General features: G+C 46.8%; 1 protein-coding gene and 1 long non-coding RNA gene across 5 annotated transcripts in view; both read left to right on the forward strand.

Moving 5' to 3' along the window:
- The window catches only part of DCAF5 (DDB1 and CUL4 associated factor 5), a 104,983-nt gene extending 93,789 nt beyond the window's left edge, over positions 1-11,194 (forward strand). For all 4 annotated transcript variants that reach the window (XM_068543683.1, XM_068543675.1, XM_068543677.1 and 1 more), the window contains 2 exons: positions 193-320; positions 6,527-11,194. In XM_068543683.1, coding sequence (XP_068399784.1) covers positions 193-320; positions 6,527-8,299 — 1,901 coding nt within the window. In that variant the 3' untranslated portion in view covers positions 8,300-11,194. The remainder of the gene's footprint in view (positions 1-192; positions 321-6,526) is intronic.
- Positions 11,195-12,845: 1,651 nt separating this feature from the next.
- LOC137777527 (uncharacterized) lies at positions 12,846-19,528 on the forward strand. The gene is made up of 3 exons (XR_011076557.1): positions 12,846-15,263; positions 18,236-18,802; positions 19,335-19,528. It is a non-coding gene; the product is annotated as an uncharacterized lncRNA (long non-coding RNA).
- Positions 19,529-20,475: the final 947 nt, after the last annotated feature.

The following is a 20,475-nucleotide window of genomic DNA, read 5'->3' on the forward strand; positions in this document are numbered from 1 at the left end:
AGAGCACATATGCTGAGAGATATTTCATCTTCCTTCTTTCCATAGCAACTTTATCTGTAAGATTAAGCATTCTGCTGGTATAGTTAATAAAATATCTCGGCTCTGGTTCAGAGCTGTTTGTTTGCCATTACTGGAACCTGTTTACTTCCATCTGTTTCGTCATTTGATTTTTGTTTCCTTCTGTCTTCCCAGGTGGCATTGGTAGGGTGGTCAACGGAGCCTTCATGGTGCTGAAAGGGCATCGGTCTATTGTGAACCAGGTCCGATTTAACCCCCACACCTACATGATCTGCTCTTCTGGTGTAGAAAAGATCATCAAGGTGAGGCACCTTCCCCTTTTGTCCTTTTAGAGAAATTATTGCAATTCGTAAATGGAAGAAACTAAAACAATGTATGTAGGACCTCATAGCTAAACATACTGAAGGTCTATCAGAATTCTCAATTATTTTGACATATTACAAAATATGGAAAAATTGATGTTAAAGAGGGTGGTTTTAAAACCCTCCTTTCAGGGCCATTTTTAAAAATAATCACTAGGCTTTGAAACCAGATACTACCTGTATGCCACTACATTTCCATGGCCTCTGATCTGGAGTCTGATGAATTCTGCTTTCCAAACCCCATCTGGAGGTAAAGAAGCTATCATCCCCAAAGTTACTCTGTGTGCACTTTTCCTTAATTGCTGTCCTCATAACTAAGTGACTACTGGAACCATAGCTAACTTGTCTCAGGACATATCAAAATATCACAACCACATGCATATCAACCACTGCATGTGGTTGTGATTGAGGCTAAACACTTGCATCAACTGCACATTGACTGAATGAACTTAACCCTGCCAAGGAATATTTTTAGAGCTTGCAACTGAGAGACCCAGCCTGGCCTGCGTCCACGGAAGGATGGCCCGCTGCCCATCACTCACATTCCAGTCGCTAGTAACCCTTTTCCACATCTGAGAAAATGAGGGTTCAGGACAAATGATGAATTCTTGAGGACCCTGTGATAACTTGACTATTAAATAAGGATAGATGATATCCCCCCCTCCCCAGCAAAACATAAAACTCCTCTTTTTTTCCCCCAAAATGACATTGAAAACCTGACAGAGGTTTCAGGGGAAAAGTAAAAATTGATTTGTAACAAATTGATAGTTTTCATTTTCTTTCATTCTTTAAAAAAACCCAAAAAACTATACAACTTGTGTCTGAGGCAGAGGAAGCTATCAAAAATGTAATGTCGGAGTATGGGCCAATATTTTTATTTGTCCTTATTCCAACTTCCTTTATTTAGTTTTATTGGTCCTGTGGATCAGGGCTGACTTTCATGATTGCATACATTTATTTACCCATAAATAAACAGGGCTAGAACAGGACTTCTAGATCATTTTTACTGACTTCCTTTTGTAGATGATGAGGTTTAAATTATAAATTTACTGTCTGGGGTTAATTATACAGCTAATTAGTGGTAAGGCTAGCATAGAGCCCGGTTCTTTGTTCTTCCCAGTATACTGCCACATTTACCATGCTAGTGGGAAGGCAGCAGGCAGCCTGATGCCCCTGCTGGGTTTGATCATCTCAGTAGTCCTTCACTTGGGCAGTCAATTGAATTGCCCGTCCCTTGCATTGTTTTCCCTTCTCCTTTAGCCTGTGACTCATGGGTTGGCACAGTAGCATGTCCTCTCTGGGCCCGTTGACATCATTCTCTCAGGGAGCTCTGCTTGAGCATCTCCTTTAGAACAGAGATTCTTGCTTGGCTGTACACTCTGGGATGCTTCTGTGCTAAGTCTCCCCAATTATTGTTTAGTCAACTGGAGTCCTTACCCGAAAGGTCATAGGTTGGAAACTAGCCAAGTTCTCAGAGAAGAAGGAGAAGAAAATATTTTCTCTGTGAAAATATTCAGACTAAACTATGGAGCTCACTGCTTCCAGGTTCCAGTGAGGTCTGAACATTGCCTCACCAGGAGGCATGTTTAGCCATTTGAAACCTTAAGTCAGTACAGTCAGTACCCTTGGGCAGCCCTTCGAGTCTGTCTCCCGTCTGTCAAGTGAGGGCGCTAACAGTGACTTGACACCTAAGAGTGCCTTGTAAGTTACCTGTGCCTGACAATTTCTGACTATTTTAATAAAAGTCACTTTCTTATTTGCTGTTTCTGAGAGGATCAGTGGCTCAAAGAGCATCATTCCACCATATTCTAGTGCAGCCTGCTTTTCTCTCTCCACCTCTCTCTCTACTCACTCCACCTTCCCCCTGACTTGTCCTTCACCGATGCCTTTCTGGCCTGGAGGAGAAGAGTCCCTGTTGTCAGGGCCAGCCTCTTCTCACCCATAACAGGTCTTCTATCCCCTTGAATGCCCACACTTAGCAAAAAAGGGGGTTCATTTTGTAGTTAAACATAAGAGAGAGCAAGATGGAGCAAATGCTGGCATTTTTTTCCTCAAAGACCAATATTCATTTACTCGCCCTGTATTTGTGAACCATACCTACTGTGTGCAATTTGTGCTAGGCCCTGTGAGGAACACAAAGAAAGAAAGGTAATGCAGGTCCCCACAGGAATTGGTGACCCAGTAGGAGAGACAAGAAATAAAAGTAACGAAAAACGCAATAAGTACATAAGAGATAGAAACAGTGCTGTGTGGGGAGGGAGAAATTTTTTTCCCCATCTGGGGTAATCTCTGTGTAGGTAATACTTGAGCTAGATTTTGAAGGAAAAAGACTGCAAAAGAAAAGAAAGGAGTAAGGTGGGAAGACCATTCTAAGGAGAGAGAATGGACATTTAATTATTTCACTGAATCAATAAATATTTATTGATCACCTACTGCATTCCAGGCAGTGTGTTCATGAATAAATGCTCAGAAGCAGCAAAGTGTAGGACCAGTTTAGCAAATGATCATTTGGCCGAAGTAAAGAGCACAGAAAGGGAGGGCTAAGATGTAAGGCTGGGAAAGTAGGCCAGAGGTGGGCCCAGGAAGTCTTGGAATCGGATTAGAGAGTGTGGAGCATCCCTGAATAACAGCTTAAGTCTCTATCCGTGTAGTTTTTCTTGGTAGGTGGGCAAATGTCTAAATTTAGTGTAATAGCGCAAAGAGAGAAGAGGGCTTAGAGATGCTACATCAAGCATGTCATGGTCACCTGGGTAGATCAGAACACTTGTTACTTAAACTGCTTTCCATTTCGATGATGTTTTGAATAAGAATTGAACTGCATCCTTTTCCTCAGCAGCCTCTTGTGCTAAACTTTTAACATGCAACAGGGAGTTGTGTTTTCATTGGTCCACTTCTGAGTTGTTGACTTTCAGTGTAGGAAAAATAACAAACAATTTCACAAATATTTGAAATTGATATTTTAGGGATGAGGAAGGACTGACATAATCGGGGTGGTCAGTGCTTCTGCTGTTCAAAAGTCTCTTTGAGGATGAGTCTAAGACCTTCTAGTTGAGGTATTCAGTTGCCAAACGAAGGAGGAAGCACCACAGTTATTGGTGCTTTGGTATACGTTATATCATTTTATCATTCTCATTTCTACAGTTGAGAAAAGAGGTTTCAAGGATGAAGTCATTTGCTCTGGGCCACGTGAAGTGGTGAGGCTCGGGTTCCTACCTGTTCTGCTAGCTCCCACAGCTCTGTGCTGCAAGTCCCTTGAGGACTGAAGACTGGCCGTCTGGGATAGGGTTTTTGTTTTTCTCTGAATCTTAGGATTGCATGAGACCCATCTAATTTCACTGTTTAGATAAGGAAACTGAGCTTCACCCACGGTTACCGGCGAACTAGAGCTGTGTGGGAACCCACATTCAAGACTCTTGCCTCCTGATCCAGCGTTTTGTTCCATTACTTCAAGGTTCAGGAATGAAAGTCTACCTCAGCTTAATACATTCCAGAGCGCATATAAATGCCAACTTTCAGTATTTTGATTTTCATTGCTGAACTGAAGATATAGGAGGCTGGGTAGTAGATTAAAATCTAGGCTTGTTGGATAGTTGGGCCAGCAAGCATCTCACCATTAATATTTTGTAATTCTGTTAAATTCTGAGTTTCTGGGAAGTACATATAGATTTCATATTATGCAACATGGTTAGTAACATTTTCCATTTTTAAACTGGGGGAGTGAGAAATTTAGCCCAGAATATAGACTAAGACCCCAAAACACCCTAAAGGCTTTGCCTATTGGACCCCTCAGTCTCTCTCTTTTTTAATTAATTAATTAATTTATTTATTTGTTTGTTTGTTTGGCTGTGCTGAGTCTTAGTTGCAGCAGGCAGGATCTTTGTTGCCACAGGCGGGATCTTTAGTTGCGGCATGCGAACTCTTAGTTGCAGCATGTGGGATCTAGGTACCTGACCGGGGATCAAACCCGGGCCCCCTGCGTTGGGAGCGTGGAGTTTTAGCCACTGGACCACCAGGGAAGTACCCCCCTCAGTTTTTTTCTAAGCCACCAAACTTTTATTCCCAGAGACACCTGTTTGCAGAGATAGTCATTTACAGCTTGGGCCGTTGCTGAAGGCCAGGTCTAAATGTTTCCCGAAAATTGAGTCTCACAAAGAATTTGAGAATTGCTTCAGACTAAGCCTTTATTTTCTGCTACTTATTTTATGCTAACTATATTCCAGTGTTTCTTAAAAGTTGGTACCCCCACTTACTCACCCCTTGAGTGCTAATTAAAAGTGCAGAGCCCTGGTAACCTACCCATGACTTACTGAATCAGAATCTCTAAGGGTGGGGCTCGGGAGTCAGCATTTTTTTTTTTTTTTTTTAAGATAAACACCTTGATTTTTTAAATAATTAATTAATTAATTAGTTTTTGGCTGCGTTGGGTCTTCGTTGCTCGTGCAGGCTTTCTCTAGTTGCGGCGAACAGGGGCTACTCTTCGTTGTAGTGCTTGGGCTTCTCATTGCGGTGGCTTCTGTTTGTTGTGGAGCACGGGCTCTAGGCGCGCGGGCTTCAGTAGTTGTGGATCGCAGGCTCTAGAGCACAGGCTCAGTACTTGTGGCACACGGGCTTAGTTGCTCCATGGTATGTGGGATCTTCCCAGACCAGGGATCGAACCCCGTGTCCCCTGCATTGGCAGGCGGATTCTTAACCACTGAGCCACCAGGCAAGTCCCAGGAGTCCGCATTTTAATTATTCTTCAGGTAATTCACGTGCATGCCAAAGTTTGAGAACCACTGCCTTAAAACTCCCCTGGGTAAGATTATGAAGTTGGAGATGGGAGAACACCTGAGGAGTTGCGGGCAGGGAACAAAGTTGAAGGAGGAATGAATCTGAGTTGGGAACTGGTGAAGACACTTAGCCTAGAAGGTTTCTTCAGCCCCTGTTGAACTGGGGATCCTCCAAAGAAACACTGTCTCCCAGGAGATCGAAGTAAAGCACGGAGGGAAAGGGCCTCAGGAACAGGGCTTACAAGAAGGCGAATTTGTCCTTGGACAGCTTTGCCGAAACAAAGCCATTGTCTTGATAGAGGATAGGGAATGAGGAGCCACTGTTTTCTGGGTTGGGTGCCATCTAAAGATAGACACCAGCCTGTCAGGGCAAGAAAATCATCTGGAATTTCATCTGAGTTGCCATGACTACCAGCTGATGTAACTGAGCTTCTCTGTGCTGCTCTGGACCAGTCTGGCAGTCAGGTGAAGCTCATCGTTCTCATTTGCAGTGACAGCTTAATTACCTTGAACATCGTTTTTGCATAACTTATTCAACTTGTAAAGTTGGGCTTTTGCATTCAGACAGACCTTAGTTTGAATCCTAGTTCTGCCACCTTTTGGCCATGCGCCCATGTCTCTGACCATGGAGTGGAAGGGTATTAAGGGATGGGTCTGTGGTCTTGGAAGGTGTGTCCTACCTATTCCTGCAGCTAACAGAAGAGTTGGGGAGCAAGCCAGCAGCTCCCTGGTTAAGAGAACCCAGATTTCTGGGTAACTGATGCCTGCATGTCCAAGAGGGAACTGCGGTGTAGGCAGCTGGCTATTCTTATCAAGCTCCAGTAAGCAATTCCCATTAGTTAAAAATAGAAATGTTGCAGTTGGGGAGAAGTAGAGTTATAGGCTGAAATATTAACTGTCGCAGAGGACTGACTGCTGGGTCTTTTTTCACTTTGGAAAAGTGGTACCTCTCCAGTCTTCTGAGAGTTTTGAACACATTGGCTAATCTTCAAGTCATCCTCTGTCCTCTGAGATTATGAAGGGGGTTATTGTAATTTCCAGGCTACTAATAGAGGAAGCTAAAGGGAAGAGGGGTAGTAGCAGACAGGGTGTGTGTTTATCCTGGGCCTAGAGACAGGACTTGGGTCTCCTGAAACTAGGCTAATGCTGTGTCCTAGACTGTGCTTTGTCCCACATTTGAATCTGGAAGCTTCCATTTTCATATGTGGCCCACATAATCCAGTCTGGATTGTATTTTTAAAGTTGGTTAGCAAGTCCTGGCTCAGTGACGGGGAGGGTCTGGGGAAGCTCTGCCTTAGTGTTCTTTATGGCCGACAGCTTTAGAATAGAATACATTCTGATCCACCCTCATTGGTTTTGTTTTCGCCTTCTGTGCAGATCTGGAGCCCATACAAGCAGCCAGGATGTACCGGAGATCTGGACGGTCGGATTGAGGATGATTCTCGCTGTCTCTATACCCACGAAGAGTACATCAGCCTTGTGCTGAACAGTGGGAGTGGCCTGTCCCACGACTACGCCAACCAGTCTGTGCAGGAAGACCCCCGGATGATGGCCTTCTTTGACTCCCTGGTGCGTCGCGAGATCGAGGGCTGGAGCTCCGACTCAGACAGCGACCTCAGCGAAAGCACCATCCTCCAGCTGCACGCAGGGGTCAGCGAGCGTTCGGGCTACACCGACTCCGAGTCCTCGGCCTCGCTGCCGCGCTCCCCTCCGCCCACAGTGGATGAGTCTGCTGACAGCGCCTTCCACCTGGGGCCCCTGCGGGTCACTGCCACAAATGTGGTGGCTTCAACTCCGCCACCGCCCACGTGCGAGGATGCCACCGCTCGCCAGCAGCGCCTGTCTGCCCTGCGGCGCTACCAGGACAAGCGCCTCCTGGCCCTTTCCAACGAGTCCGATTCAGAAGAGAACGCCTGCGAGGTTGAACTGGACACAGATCTCTTCCCCCGGCCACGGTCTCCCAGCCCTGAAGACGAGTCCAGCAGCTCCGGCAGCCCCAGCAGCTCCGAGGACGAGGAGGAGCTGAATGAACGGCGAGCGTCCACCCGGCAGCGGAACGCCATGCGGCGCCGGCAGAAGATGCCTCGAGAGGAGAGGCCTGGTGCCCCGACCAAGCCCACCGACACCTGCATTGGAGAAGACAACTATGATTACCCCCAGATCAAAGTAGATGACCTCTCTTCTTCCCCCACCTCCTCTCCTGAGCGGAACACGTCCACTCTGGAGATTCAGCCAAGCCGAGCGTCGCCAACTTCCGACATAGAGTCAGTTGAGCGCAAGATTTATAAAGCTTACAAGTGGCTCCGCTACTCCTATATCTCCTACTCAAATAACAAAGAGGGAGAGAGCTCGCTTGTGTCTGGGGAGGCAGATGAAGGGAGAGCAGGAACCAGCCACAAGGACAACCCAGCCCCTTCTTCCAGTAAGGAAGCCTGTCTAAACATGGCCATGGCCCAGAGGAACCAGGACCTGCCCCCCGAATGCCACGGCAAGGACGCTTTTAAAGAAGGGACTTCTGCCATAAATCCCAGCAATGGCCCAGGCCATGAGCCCAGCGGTCACCCCTGGGCTGAGGCACCAGAGGACACCTCTCAGGGCACGAGTAACACTGGTGGCTCTGTGGAACACTCTTTTGAGACCAAGAAGCTCAATGGAAAGGCCCTAAGCAAGTCCCTGAGCAGCCGGGCTGAGGAGCCACCCTCCCCTCCTGTCCCCAAGGCATCTGGCTCCGCTCTCAGCAGCGGGTCTGGCAACTGTCTGAGGACCCAGTCTGATGACAGTGAGGAGAGGAGCCTCGAAGCCATCTGTGCCAACCACAACAATGGGCGCTTACACCCCCGGCCCCCTCATCCCCACAGCAACGGGCAGAACTTCGGGGAGCTGGAGGCGGTGGCCTGCTCGTCCCCAGGACGTTCGGACACCGATCGTGATAACTTGTCCCTGACAGGGATGCTCCTACACAAAGATTGTTGTGGGTCTGAAATGGCCTGTGAGACCCCCAGTGCTGGAACGAGAGAGGACCCCACTGACCCCCCAGACACAGACAGCAGCAGGGCTGTTCATGGCCATAGTGGCTTCAAAAGGCACCGAATCGAATTGGAAGACACAGATTCGGAGAATTCCTCCTCAGAGAAGAAATTAAAAACATGATAAATACAAAGGGAAAACAAAAAGCTATGAAAAGTAGCTTTATAAAAATTTTTAAATCCTGTTTCGTGAACACAGAGGAAAGGAAAAATAGTATTAAAGGCACATAAAACCAGGGCCTGAAGTTTTGTGTCTGTTGCTGCTCCCTTCTGTTCAACAATGGGTCTGATGTTTAGCTGGCCGTTGGCTGTGCTGTGTTAAGAAAGGGAAAAAAAATCCAAGTGACTCCTTTCTAGTAAGACTTGAGCATAGTATACCTGTGCAGATTCTGTTAAAGTAAATCCTTGTTGAGATGTTTGACTTGTTCTTGTGTGTGTGCGCTGGCACGTGTGAGCTCATTGTCTCAGACTTTTCTTTCCATTCTCCATCAGAAAGGATCTATGGATCTGTATTTTTTGCCGTCTCACCCCCATTTACATGCCATAGGTGTTCTGGTCTTAACAATGAGTGCCTGCTAAATCAGGTTGTGTTGCCAGTGAGTAGTGGATTTATGCTGAAAGAATGGAGACGAGAATGGAAATAGGCCTTCAGCCCACTGGCTGTGCTGGAAAGGAAAGCATGGTTCCTTTCTTAAAGAAATCTTCCATGTTTTCTCAGTAGCACTTCTTCATTGAGCGTTTAATGTAGATGTACTAAAAGTGGAGCGTTTTTAATGCTAATGAGAGGTTAGCACTTAAGATCAGATTTGAGAGAACATAGATAGATCCCTGATAAATTTCACTGGTTGCAAATTGAGCGATGGCGCAACACCAAACTGTAGGGAGGCCATAAAATATGACTAGTTGTGGGTAACGCTTTTAACAAGTTAGGTGCTAGTTCCTGCGAGGGACTCAGAAAGCCAGCAGGCTCTTCCTGGCCTCATGTGGTGGCATCTAGGCATACTGAAAGAAGGGGAAAGACAGCTCTCAAGAGATTTGTGCTCAGACTACTAAAGTGAATGTTACAGGTGTGTTAATGAAGAAGTATAGGAAAGAGCAGAGTATGGTACTGCCTTCATTTAATTCAACCCAAAATGGTCAGAATTGGTGGGACTGGCATCTTCCCTCAGGCTTGCTGTCCACAGAGACTGTGGTGTTCTGACTGGATCTTGCAGAGCAGGAGGCATCTCGAAGTAACAGATTCTTATTGAGTAGGTCTGTTAGGAGGCAGAGAGTACGGAGAGAGGAGTCAACTGGCTCTGTTTCATTAAGGTAGATAAAGATTGAGAGGGGAAAAGACCAGGAGCTTTTCGGCATTGCAGTGGTGGTCACACTCACTTGGTTATTGATGAAGGCCTGTACAAGACAGGAAGACCTAGGATGACAGATACCTTGTTGGCGTGGATGTCATGAAAAGGCAGGAGAATACTGGGAGGAAATGAGGGAGAGAGAGAACACTACAACTTTCTTGAGCACAAAGGTGCTAGACAATTAGGAGACCAGCGGCACTGGCTTAGCGAGGACCTAGCATGTGACTGGTGTGGCCTCACTGATCCAGCGTTCTTTTTAGGGAAGGACCCGTCCTGCTGGAACTGGGACCAAGGGGAGACAGCCTGTGGAGGATGACGACTTGGATGCATTTAGTCACTGGGGGAAGGGGGGTTATTTATAAAGGAAGGTTGTTGATCTAAGCCAAAAGGAGATATCACCTTGCTAAGCTTTGTGAAAAGAAAGGTGTGCCTGGTGTGTGTGATGTGACTTGGGTGTAAAAACATTGTCTTAGGAGGAGGAGACGAAGGAGTGTGAGTAGCAGTGGGGCTGCTTACAAGTTAACAACTGTAATCTCACCGGGGAGTGGGAAAGTGATTCTGTAACCATTAGAATTACTTTACTCTGTAATCAAAACGGTTCTATGATTTGTCTTTGACTATTCACAGATAATTGTAAATTCTGGTTTTATAAGCCCAAGTCATTTTACATTTGCTTTTCCAAAATTTATTAAATTGGAATTTTTTAATCCTTTATATACAAAAAGAAAAGATATAATCACTCACTCACTGTGTGTTTCTCTTCCCCTTCCTAGTCAGCATTCCCCTTCCCAATCTTTTTGTTTTATATTATTTAATCTGGTCAGTAGCTAGCCACTTGTGACTTCCCTAAGGACAATCCGCATATCTTTCTGGAGAAGAAGTAAAGTTCCGCCACTTGGCAGTTACTGTTCCCAAATGCAGAACTTGGTCTTTTCATGTTAATAAGAGTCGTTATCTCATTTGGGTACTCCAAAGAGAAGTCAAAGTTCATTCTGGTTCAACTTTAGTATCCAAGAAAGACATTGTTAGCAAGGATGGCTTCCGTCCTTGGGGGACATCTCAGGTTCAGCTTGCCGAGAGATAGGCCCCGCAGCATACCCACAGAAGCAGGCTGAGGAATGCTTGTCTCTGTAGCCATTCCACTCTCATTGCCAGAAATCTCCTGTCTGTGATCATGGTCTTGGAAACCTGGCAGGAACTACCACTTCCAGGGTCCCTTCGCCTAAACTTGCAGAATTGAGGCGCCAACTTTGGAGGCACATTTAATCCTCAGATTCTTCCATGATAGGTATTTTTACTAACAGGGCAGATGGCACTGATGAGGTTATGAACTATTCAAAAGTGCCTCTTATGGTTTTTTTCCTGCGTCCTGTACATAAAATTTTAAGTGGCTGGTCCAGATTTATAAAACCTTCCCTCCACTTTATTTTCCACCTGGTTTTGTAAATGATTCCCATGTCTCTAGGACAACAGGTAAATGAGTTAAATGAGTAGTGGGCTTGGGGCAAAAGAAGGTTGCAACTGCGCTTGATTTACTAAGCCCGGAGTCCCTTGTTTGTCAAGGTGCCTTCCTCTGCTGAAGCCTTACCTCCTCACAAGCCCCGCCTCTCTCCCGGCAACGCTAGCTCTTCTCTTGTGTATATGCAAATAAACCTATTATTCACTTCTAATGGCTTCCTCTTCTCTTCCAGGGAAGACTTGGTTGCTTAGACACCCCTCCTCCTTCATTTCTTTCCTGTTTTAATTCTTGCCTAATTGAAAACTTGATTCAGAGCCGCACTGAAGACTAGAAGAAAAACAGTGGTGCACTACATCTATGCCAATGATCATTGTCACCTCTAGGTGTTGGGACAAAGGTTACATTGGGACAACAAGATTTGGGGTAGGAGGAGGTACCTAATTGGTCTCCTTCACCAGACTTAGACGGACTCAGGATAGTGAAATCCTGGAATTGACTCTTTTATTAGCTGGAACTGAGGGAATGATGCAGTGAAGTGACATTACAAACAGCCTCCAAAGAATTATGTTTTTTCATGTTTCCAAATATCAAGTTGCTTTTCCTGCCCTGTCCCAGACATGCATTGCAAACTCTTTTTCTTAACAGAAAAAAAAAACAAAAAAAAAAACCCCACCTTATATATATATCCTGTCTGTAAAGCTGCCTCCTTCAGTTAACTGAAAACTTCTTGCCAAGCAAGACTCTTGTGAGGAAAATCTATGCTTCCAAAGGAAGACTGTCCTTCCCTTAGGACCTAAGCAAGGCAATGTGCCAGCGTTGAAATACTAACGTGAAGTAAGGCTTGGTGAGTCCAGACTTGCCCACAGCAGCAGGATAAGGGCTTCGGACAAGCTGTGTGGTTTCTCTCAGGTGGGATATTTCAGTCTAAGTGCTCATTTGTCCTTGAGCACTCATACTAGAGTAAAAATAACATTAAGTGGCTTGGAAGTAAATTTGAAATTCTTCAAAGAACAGTGCTTCCCACATGCAGCAGAAGAAAAACGTGTATGAAAAGAAAATCTAAGCCATCTGCACCCTAATTGCATTTCACTTGTTAGTACAAAGGTGGTAAGATGCTTCTCAGAATGGAGGCTGACAGGCAAAAGATAAACTTCACTGGGGCCAGCACTAATGTGGCCAGGGACAACAGGAGGAGTTGCTCAGTTCTGTTCACTCAGCAGAGTTTACTTGAGCTGCGCAGAAGGGTCCTGCAGTGCTTATCTACAAGACAGTCACGTTGTAAGGAAATCGGGTATCTAGTATTTCATATTACTAAAATTGGGAAGTGACTCTTTTCTGGAGCCCAAAGCCATGAGCTAATGGAATATTCCAGCTGAAGTACAGAATGCTAGCTTTCAAGACTCCCTGTGTCTGGCTTTGTTAGTACCTCCACCAAGGCTGGAGAAAGGCAATAAAATACTAAGATATCTGGGTGCCAACCCAGATCCTTAAGCATGAGAGACGTTCTTGGGAACGTCTAGGGAAGCTGGCATGGACGACATTTGGAGGGAAGGAGATTAGGACGGCTGCAATAGAAGGAATGAAATGCTAGATGCCTTCAAACTGCTTTCCAGATCCACAGAACTAGCACTGAACATGCCATGGATTGGCCTCTAAAACACTAGGTCATAAAGATTCTTGAAAATCCCTAAGTAAGGGAATTCCCTGGCAGTCCAGTGGTTAGGACTCTGCTCTTTCACTGCTGAGGGCCCGGGTTTGATCCCTGGTCGGGGGAACTAAGATCCTGAAAACTGTGCAGTGCAGCCAAAAAAAAAAAAAAAAAAAAAAAAATCCCCAAGTAAAATCCCAAGTTCAAAATGGAAGTCAATAAAAATGCAGGATTGGTTTGGGAGAAATTCCCTTTGCTGGAATGAATAAATTCCACGAAATAACAATCATATAATGACCTGAGCACCAGCACACTTAAACATGTACCTAACACCAGGTGAGTGTGTGTTTGTTGGCGATTGGCATAGGCTTTCAAAGGGTAACATCTCCCCGTTGGACTATTCCTAGACACTATGGCTAGCGACACTCTTTGGGGCCTCCCCCTACCACTTTTTTAACTTATTTTTTCTTCATGTCTCAGAGTCAGTATATTCTAACATTTCTAGTCTCTCCAAGACTCCACCTTAAATTGCTAAGGCTAATGTCTGTTCTTTTCTCTTCCTCCTAAGAGAGACCTGTGAGTCGGATGGAAATGGCACCGACGTGGCAAACGAAGTGGATTCTGTGCTGATTTCTTCAGTGGACTAGCTTCACGAACCTTTGGGCAAATCACTCAGACTCTTTGGAACTGTGAGATGGAGGTCCCTCTTAACTCTAAACTCTCATTCTTTCCATTTCATGGCCTGTCTACATCCTGTTCCAATGAGTTCTCATACCTGAGACGTCCCTGTAGTGCCCACCAGAACCAGTCTGTGAGGCGAGATCTTTGCAAGTGTACGACTGCTCGGAACCTCAAGCTCCTCATTTGTAAAATGGGGGAAGAATACCTGTCTCGGCACGTTGTTAGAGGATTAAACATGTGGGCACACGCGTGTGTGTGTGTGTGTGTGTGTGTGTGTGTGTGGCTTAGAACAGAGCCTGATGTATGGAAAACACTAAAGTGCTTGCTGCCATCAGCATATCCTCTCTATTCTGCTCTCAGTGCTTGTTGATAGCAACGTGCACGCCACAGAGAAGGCTTTCTTCGATGGGGTCTGCCAAGGAATATAGAAACAGAGAAAGAACTTACTGTTTATCAGCAAACCTTACTCTGAAACCACAGGAAAGAGTAAATTGTCCCCGTTATGGTGGACCTGACTGGAGCTGAGTTGGGGGCCTTGGACACCACCTCCAACTTGGGGAGCCAACTGTCTAAAGGCTCTTGTCTGAGAGCTTCAAAAAAAAAGCCAGGCTTGGCTGACGGGGCCCACAGATCCTTGCTTACTACAGCAAGTCTTTAGGGGATGGGGGAGAACTAGCAGATTTCATTAATTACACTACAGTTTTAATATGGTGGTACTGGAGATGACCCAGACCTCAGGAGCTGGGACAGCAAACTTCTCTCTGGCCTTCAGAGTTAAAATTCCCCAATCTGGCATTGGGCCAGCCCTAGAGAATCAGAAAAGTGGCCAGCCATGGAAATGTTCTGTGCTTGTGCCCGAGAAAAGTTTTGACCAGAGTTTTCCATGCAGGACTGTTTCGCATGTGTATGTGTGTTAAATGTTCTGTAACATCTGATTCAAGAAGAAGCTAAACCGTAAAAAAGCCAACAGAAGTCTGACTAGGCCAAGGGGAAAAAGGGTCAAGAGTTCAGTCCCGGCCCGCTAAACCCTCAGGACAGATCTGGAATAGAGATTTAAGAGCACACGTGCGGCCTTGGAGAGGGCAGACGGAGGAATATGAGAGAGGAGGGGTTTGAATTGCTGGTGGAAAAGAGGCAGTGGAATTCTACTTGGGGGCGGCGGGGGAAGCTTTTCAAATAAAACACATCTGCCAGAAGAGAAGCGAGAACAAGGCTAAGGAAGAGTGGTCCTGAAGGAGGTAGGGGTGCTTAGCTGTATCGTCCAGTCCAGTGCCCTCGTTTTTGAGATGGAGAGCCCAAGGCCAGTTAGTGGCTTGGCCTGGCCACTGAGGCTAGTGCTCTCCTCACAGCTTGCTGTTTCTAGATGTGGTTCTTTGGTTGGAGGGGGCACTTACCTTCTTTCCTTGATCCTCCCACCCTCAACCAGTGTGACTCCAGCGGGGGCTCTGATGACAATATGCAGCTGTAGCAAGGGATTGAAGATGGCCTGTAAGGAGGCAGCGCAAGGAGGAAAGAGCCTTGTGCAAAGGGAACCCAGAGTCCGCTGAGCTGGGACCACCCTCACGCCCAGAAAATCAGCACCAGGGCCCTTACGCTCAGACTAATGTGACTCGTCCCTGCACCTCTCAGCAACTCTGGAGGCTCCTAGGTTGCTGAATGCCGTCTTGATGTTTCAGCGCCCAGAAATGTCAACAAATCTCTTGGGTGAATTTCAGAGGGGAGCAATAAACATGTTGGGAGACTGGAAGAAAAGGTCAAAGGGACCAGAGTGTGGGAACTGAGGTCATTAGGTTTTAGGTACACCGGCGCTCAACAATGGGAGAAGACTTTTCCAGTTGTAAGCACCCAAGGACCAGAAGAGGAAGGAACAAATTTTAAACGGAATCTGCCCAGTTGCAGGCCAAAGAAGACTGGTTCAAACTGCTGTGTTCCTCTTGGCTGCTGGGTCCTGGTAAGATCTTTTTCCTAAACTAGCTCTGAGAAGCAGCTCACGGTTCAGATCCCTTCATCTTTATCTGAGTTGTAAACTTCCCTGCTCAAAGGAAACTCCAGCACTTTGTTCCTCAAGCACCTGCCTGGGTTGGAATTCCATGGGCAGGTGCTACCTAGTTTAGCCTTACTGGGGAAGGCTGGGCAGCCCCAGTAGGTGGAAGAGCTGGCAGAGACTCTGCCTCATTCCAATCTGGCTGTCCATGGGGGCAAGAGTTGACACAAAGGCAAATTTGTCCTTCTCTTCAGGCCAGTGTCCAAATCCTACAACTTCCCCAGCTTGTCTTTCTGCCGAGACACCAGAGAAGATGTCCCAGGCTTGGGCTCCTACTGAGTCGGGGTGCTCTGTGTCTCCCTCGTGAGGTCAACTGAGTCCAGTCAGCAGCTACATCTGACCTGCTGACTTCCTCTCTCTTCTCCCCTAATTTGGGATCCAGTCGGCAACCTCACTTCCCCCTAGGACAGGAGAGTACACTGGAGGTATCCCTGAGGGGTGGGGGTTAAGACCCCCTGCCCGCTAAACATCTACGCTATTTTTACCTCTTCATCTCTCAGGTTAATATGTATGAAGAATTCGGGGAAAAGACAGTTCTTGGATTCCACTCAGAGGGGAGGGAAGAGGAGGGTTGGCTGGGTTGATCCTGATGTTGGTACCCCGGACAACAGGAGCCAGGGGGAACCAGGAGGAGGGATGGGGACGTGAAAAGACAAGAGGACCACTGGTTAGCATGCCTCTGGGGTCTCCTTTGGAAAGCAGTCGAACTTAGGAAATAGATGGAACCGTTGGAGCAGCAGGCTTAAGAGGCAAAGCTCTGACTTCATTCAAGAGGATTGGCTCACGCGTGTCCGAGATTACTTAGGCTTGCTTTATTTATTTATTTATTTATTTATTTATTTATTTATTTATTTATTTGGCTGTGTTGGGTCTTCGTTGCTGCACACGGGCTTTCTCTAGTTGCGGTGAGCAGGGGCTACTCTTTTTTTTTTTTTTATAAGATACCTTTTTTATTTTTTGTTTTATTTATTTATTTATTTATGGCTGCGTTGGGTCTTCGTTTCTGTGCGAGGGCTTTCTCTAGTTGTGGCAAGCGGGGGCCACTCTCCATCGCGGTGCGCGGGCCTCTTACTATCGCGGCCTCTCTTGTTGCAGAGCACAGGCTCCAGACGCACAGGCTCAGTAATTAGGGCTCACGGGCCCAGCCGCTCCGCGGCATGTGGGATCTTCCCAGATCAGGGCTCGAACCCGTGTCCCCTGCATCGGCAGGCGGATTCTCAACCACTGCGCCACCAGGGAAGCCCAGGGGCTACTCTTTATTGTGGTGCGCAGGCTTCTCGTTGTGGTGGCTTCTCTTGTTGCGGAGCACGGGCTCTAGGCACGCGGGCTTCAGTAGTTGCAGCATGCAGGCTCAGTAGTTGTGGCGCATGGGCTTAGTTGCTCCGCGGCATGTGGGATCTTCCCGGACCAGGGCTCGAACCCGTGTTCCCTGCATTGGCAGGCGGATCCTTAACCACTGCGCCACCAGGGAAGTCCATAGACTTTCTCTTTTTAATGGGGATTGGCTCTTGTGGTTGCTGATGCAGGGAAAGATCAAGGACTCTACCATTTCAGCCCTGGGTGCCTTTGGGGCCAGGGACAAGGCCTTGGCAGTCGGGAAGGTCTCTGGCCAGGCCCTTGCCAGTAACACTTGACCTTATGACCGATGACGGCCTCTTCGGGAGGCCTCTTCAATTCCTGGATGGTGCTCAAGTCCGAGTGTTCCCACCTTCAAAATCTAGAGTAGCCGGTAGCCTCTTTAAGATGTTCTCTAGGCCCGGAGGGCAGGACTACTATACCCTGCAGCCTGTGGAGTGCCTAACCCTAGGGGTTGCCATTCACACTGTGGTCTACGTGACTGGCACCTCCCAGCGCGGTGGGAGGCACCACCTGCTCCACTGCACTCCGTGGTTGTGCCAGCCCCATCCAGTGGAGCTCCCAGTCCAGAAAAGGGGGCACGTGAGCCCCGGGGTCTCCTCCTTCATGCTCTCCTTGCCGCCACACCAAGTGCACTATGGGCTCCCTCCCCAGAGCGTTCCCCTCCCCAGTCTCCCTTCCTTCCCCCTCTTATGAGCAGCATTTAGCTCAAGGACCAGGTCATTGCAGAGGCAGGGGTGGAGGGAAAACTTGAGCTCAGCACACATCTGTGACACCTGCTGAGCTGACAGTCACAGGGATTTTCTTCTTCTCAGTCCTCAGTGTGACTTCAAGGCCTAGGAGAGGTTCAGCTGCCCAGTTTTCCACGCTGCTTCTGGCATTCAGTCCTCCCCACTTGGACACACTGTGGGTCCTGCTCTGTGAGGTGGGGGGGGGGGGTGAGATCAGAGGGTGAGATTTGAGAAGCAGCTTCTGCACCATCCCTGCCTTCTGGTGATCAGACCCTCCTTTGCCCCTTTCCGCCCACTTCTGGGCATTTCTCTCCTGCTGCTGCTTCCCCTCAGTCCCAGCAGAGAGGGAACTAACAAGCTTATTCTAACTCTAAACTGTCTCCTGAGCTCTGCGTCCCTTGCTGGTGCCAAGAAACCTCCTCCCGCCATGCTCTGAGTCAGAGCCCAGCCACCTTAGAATAGCAGAAGAGTGAGTCAGGGAGAGATGCGGGCCATGGTAGGGGGGACTGTGAGGGTCCAGGGTAGCCTGGGGTTGTAGGCTATACAAAGTAGAGATGAGGCTTACCTTGCAATGTTACTGTCTGGGTTAGTGGGGGGAAAAAAAAAAATATATATATATATATACATATACACACACACATATATAGATATAAATACATATGTACGTATATATGTGTGCGTGTGTATATATGTATATATATATCTCTCTCATCTAGCACAACATCCATCATGAAGTAGGCACTGGGTAAAGAGAGCGGCTATTATTGTCATCATGATCTTGTCTTCTTCCAGGTCCAGTGACCCGCTGACCTTTAGCTTCATGTCCATGGTGCCGGTATTAAGTGAAACGTCAAGGAAAAATGGAAGTAGGAAGTCCTGGTGGCTTCTCCAGCTGTGTCATCTCCTCTTCTATTCCCTCTCAGCATTTACGAGAAAGTGACATGGAAACAAAGCTCAGTGTTTTGAAATGCTGGGTTCTTTCTTTGTCCTAAATACTTCCAGATAGAGCCAGCCACAGAAGCTGCTCCGCAGAACTAGAATTGGAAAACCAGAAGCCAGTGAGGGGAACGAAGTGGCCACAGGCAGAGGTAGACTAGAGCCTCACAGCCACCGCGACCCCTCCCCGCTGTCCGCCCCACGCTTCCAGTGACGTACTGGGATTGTCCAACGGAGCTTTGGTCTGCCTGGTAGGAGTATGGCCCTCACTTAGGAAAAGACAATTATGAGAAATCCAAACTCAGCAAACCAACATGAGGACAAAGGGATTCACATCACATACAAATGGATTCCCGGCAAAAGACTTCGGATGACGCCTACCTGCTGTGTGAAAAGAGGCACCCCTGGGTGTAGGGATGTAGGGTAAGCTCTGAGCGAGTCCCTTAAAAAGAAACCACTCCAGCAGGAGACCCACAGTGATGTGTTAACCCTGAGCTTCGCCCAGATGCTTGATCCTCCCAAAATGTAGGACGTTTCCCCAGGGAAGAAATTTCACAGTTTCCACTATCCATAAGGATTTTAATCTCTCCCTAGGAAGTCACCAGAAATCCGAGGGAAAACTCCCAGCTGATCCCTTGAATCCTCCCTTCTCTTCCCAGTTCCTTGGTACTCCTAGTGCTGGGGAGGGTTTAAGGAGCCAATTCCCTCCCAACATTTCCTCCCCAGTTACAGAGCACGAAAATGGTCATTGTAGGGTCAAAGATCTTTGCATCCCAAGAACAAAAGAAAGTTTTTGGAACGGTAGTTTTTCTTCAGAATTTTCATCCACAAGGGATAGATAAAGAACAACTTCACCTTATGAGACCAGGATGTTTAAATGGCGACAGTATCCTAGAAACTTAGCGAAGTGATGTGAGACATGAAATAAAAAGATGTGTCTATCTCTGTCCTTCAGTAGGCACGGTGCATCTCAGTACTGGTGTCCTGAGGCTTTGCAAATCAGGATGGCGAGTATCTGATTTGGCTATTATTTCCACGTGGGGAAAATGGATGAAAAGAACAATTCCGATTCCCTGCAGCCCCAGTCTTGTTGCCTGCCAGCAGTGGAGACCGTTCACAGTCGGGCGCTACTCAAAGTAAGTATGCACATATTCTATTGATATGTCCCAGCAATCCTCTCCTGGACATACGTTCTAGACATTCTCACCCAGGTTCCGAAGGGGACACATACCAGATTCCACTGTGGGTTTGCATGTGGTGCCAGGGAAGTGGGCAATAAAGTGGGAGTGGAGGTCCAAAATGTGGTGGTAGCCCATCCCCCAAGGACCTACAGCAGACGGCACAATGGACCAGATGTAGTGCTCATGGCAACATAGATGGATCCCAAAACCACAGAGCTGAGTGAAGAAAGTACAGAATAAGGACTGCAACATAATACCACCACATGTGTAAATTAAAAATGCACGCACACAAGAGGAACACACATCATAAACACGTAAAACAAAAGATACACATTATGTAAACTGGAACGGTTACCTATGTGGGAAGGAACATGAGATTGGGGAACAAAGGTGAATACATAAGTAAACCAGGACCACACTAAAACTTGTACATGAATGTTCACAGCAGAATGATTCCTAATACCCAGAAATTGGAAACAACCCAAATGTCCATGAGCTGATGGATACATGAAAGTGGTATATCCATACAATGGTATAGTATTTGGCCATAAACAGGAATAAAGTGCTAATTAATGCTACAACGCGGATGACCTTTGAAATCATTATGCTAAGTGAAAGAAGCCTGCACAAAAGACCACATATTGTGTGATTCCATTTTTATAAAATGTCCGGAACTTAGCAAATCTAAAGAAACAGAAAGTAGATTAAGGTTGCCTAGCCCTAAGGGGAAAGGGGGGTTGAGGGGAAATGGGGAGTGACTGCTAATGGGTGTAAGGTTTCTTTCTGGGGTGATGAAAATGTTTTAAACTTAGATTGTAGTGATGGATGTACAACTCAGTATATATGTCAAAAACCATTGTTTTACACATTAAATGGGCAAGTTTTATGATATGTGAATTATATCTCAATAGAGAC

The sequence above is a fragment of the Eschrichtius robustus genome, chromosome 1, assembly GCF_028021215.1.
Source record: "Eschrichtius robustus isolate mEscRob2 chromosome 1, mEscRob2.pri, whole genome shotgun sequence".
Classification (NCBI taxonomy): domain Eukaryota; kingdom Metazoa; phylum Chordata; class Mammalia; order Artiodactyla; family Eschrichtiidae; genus Eschrichtius; species Eschrichtius robustus.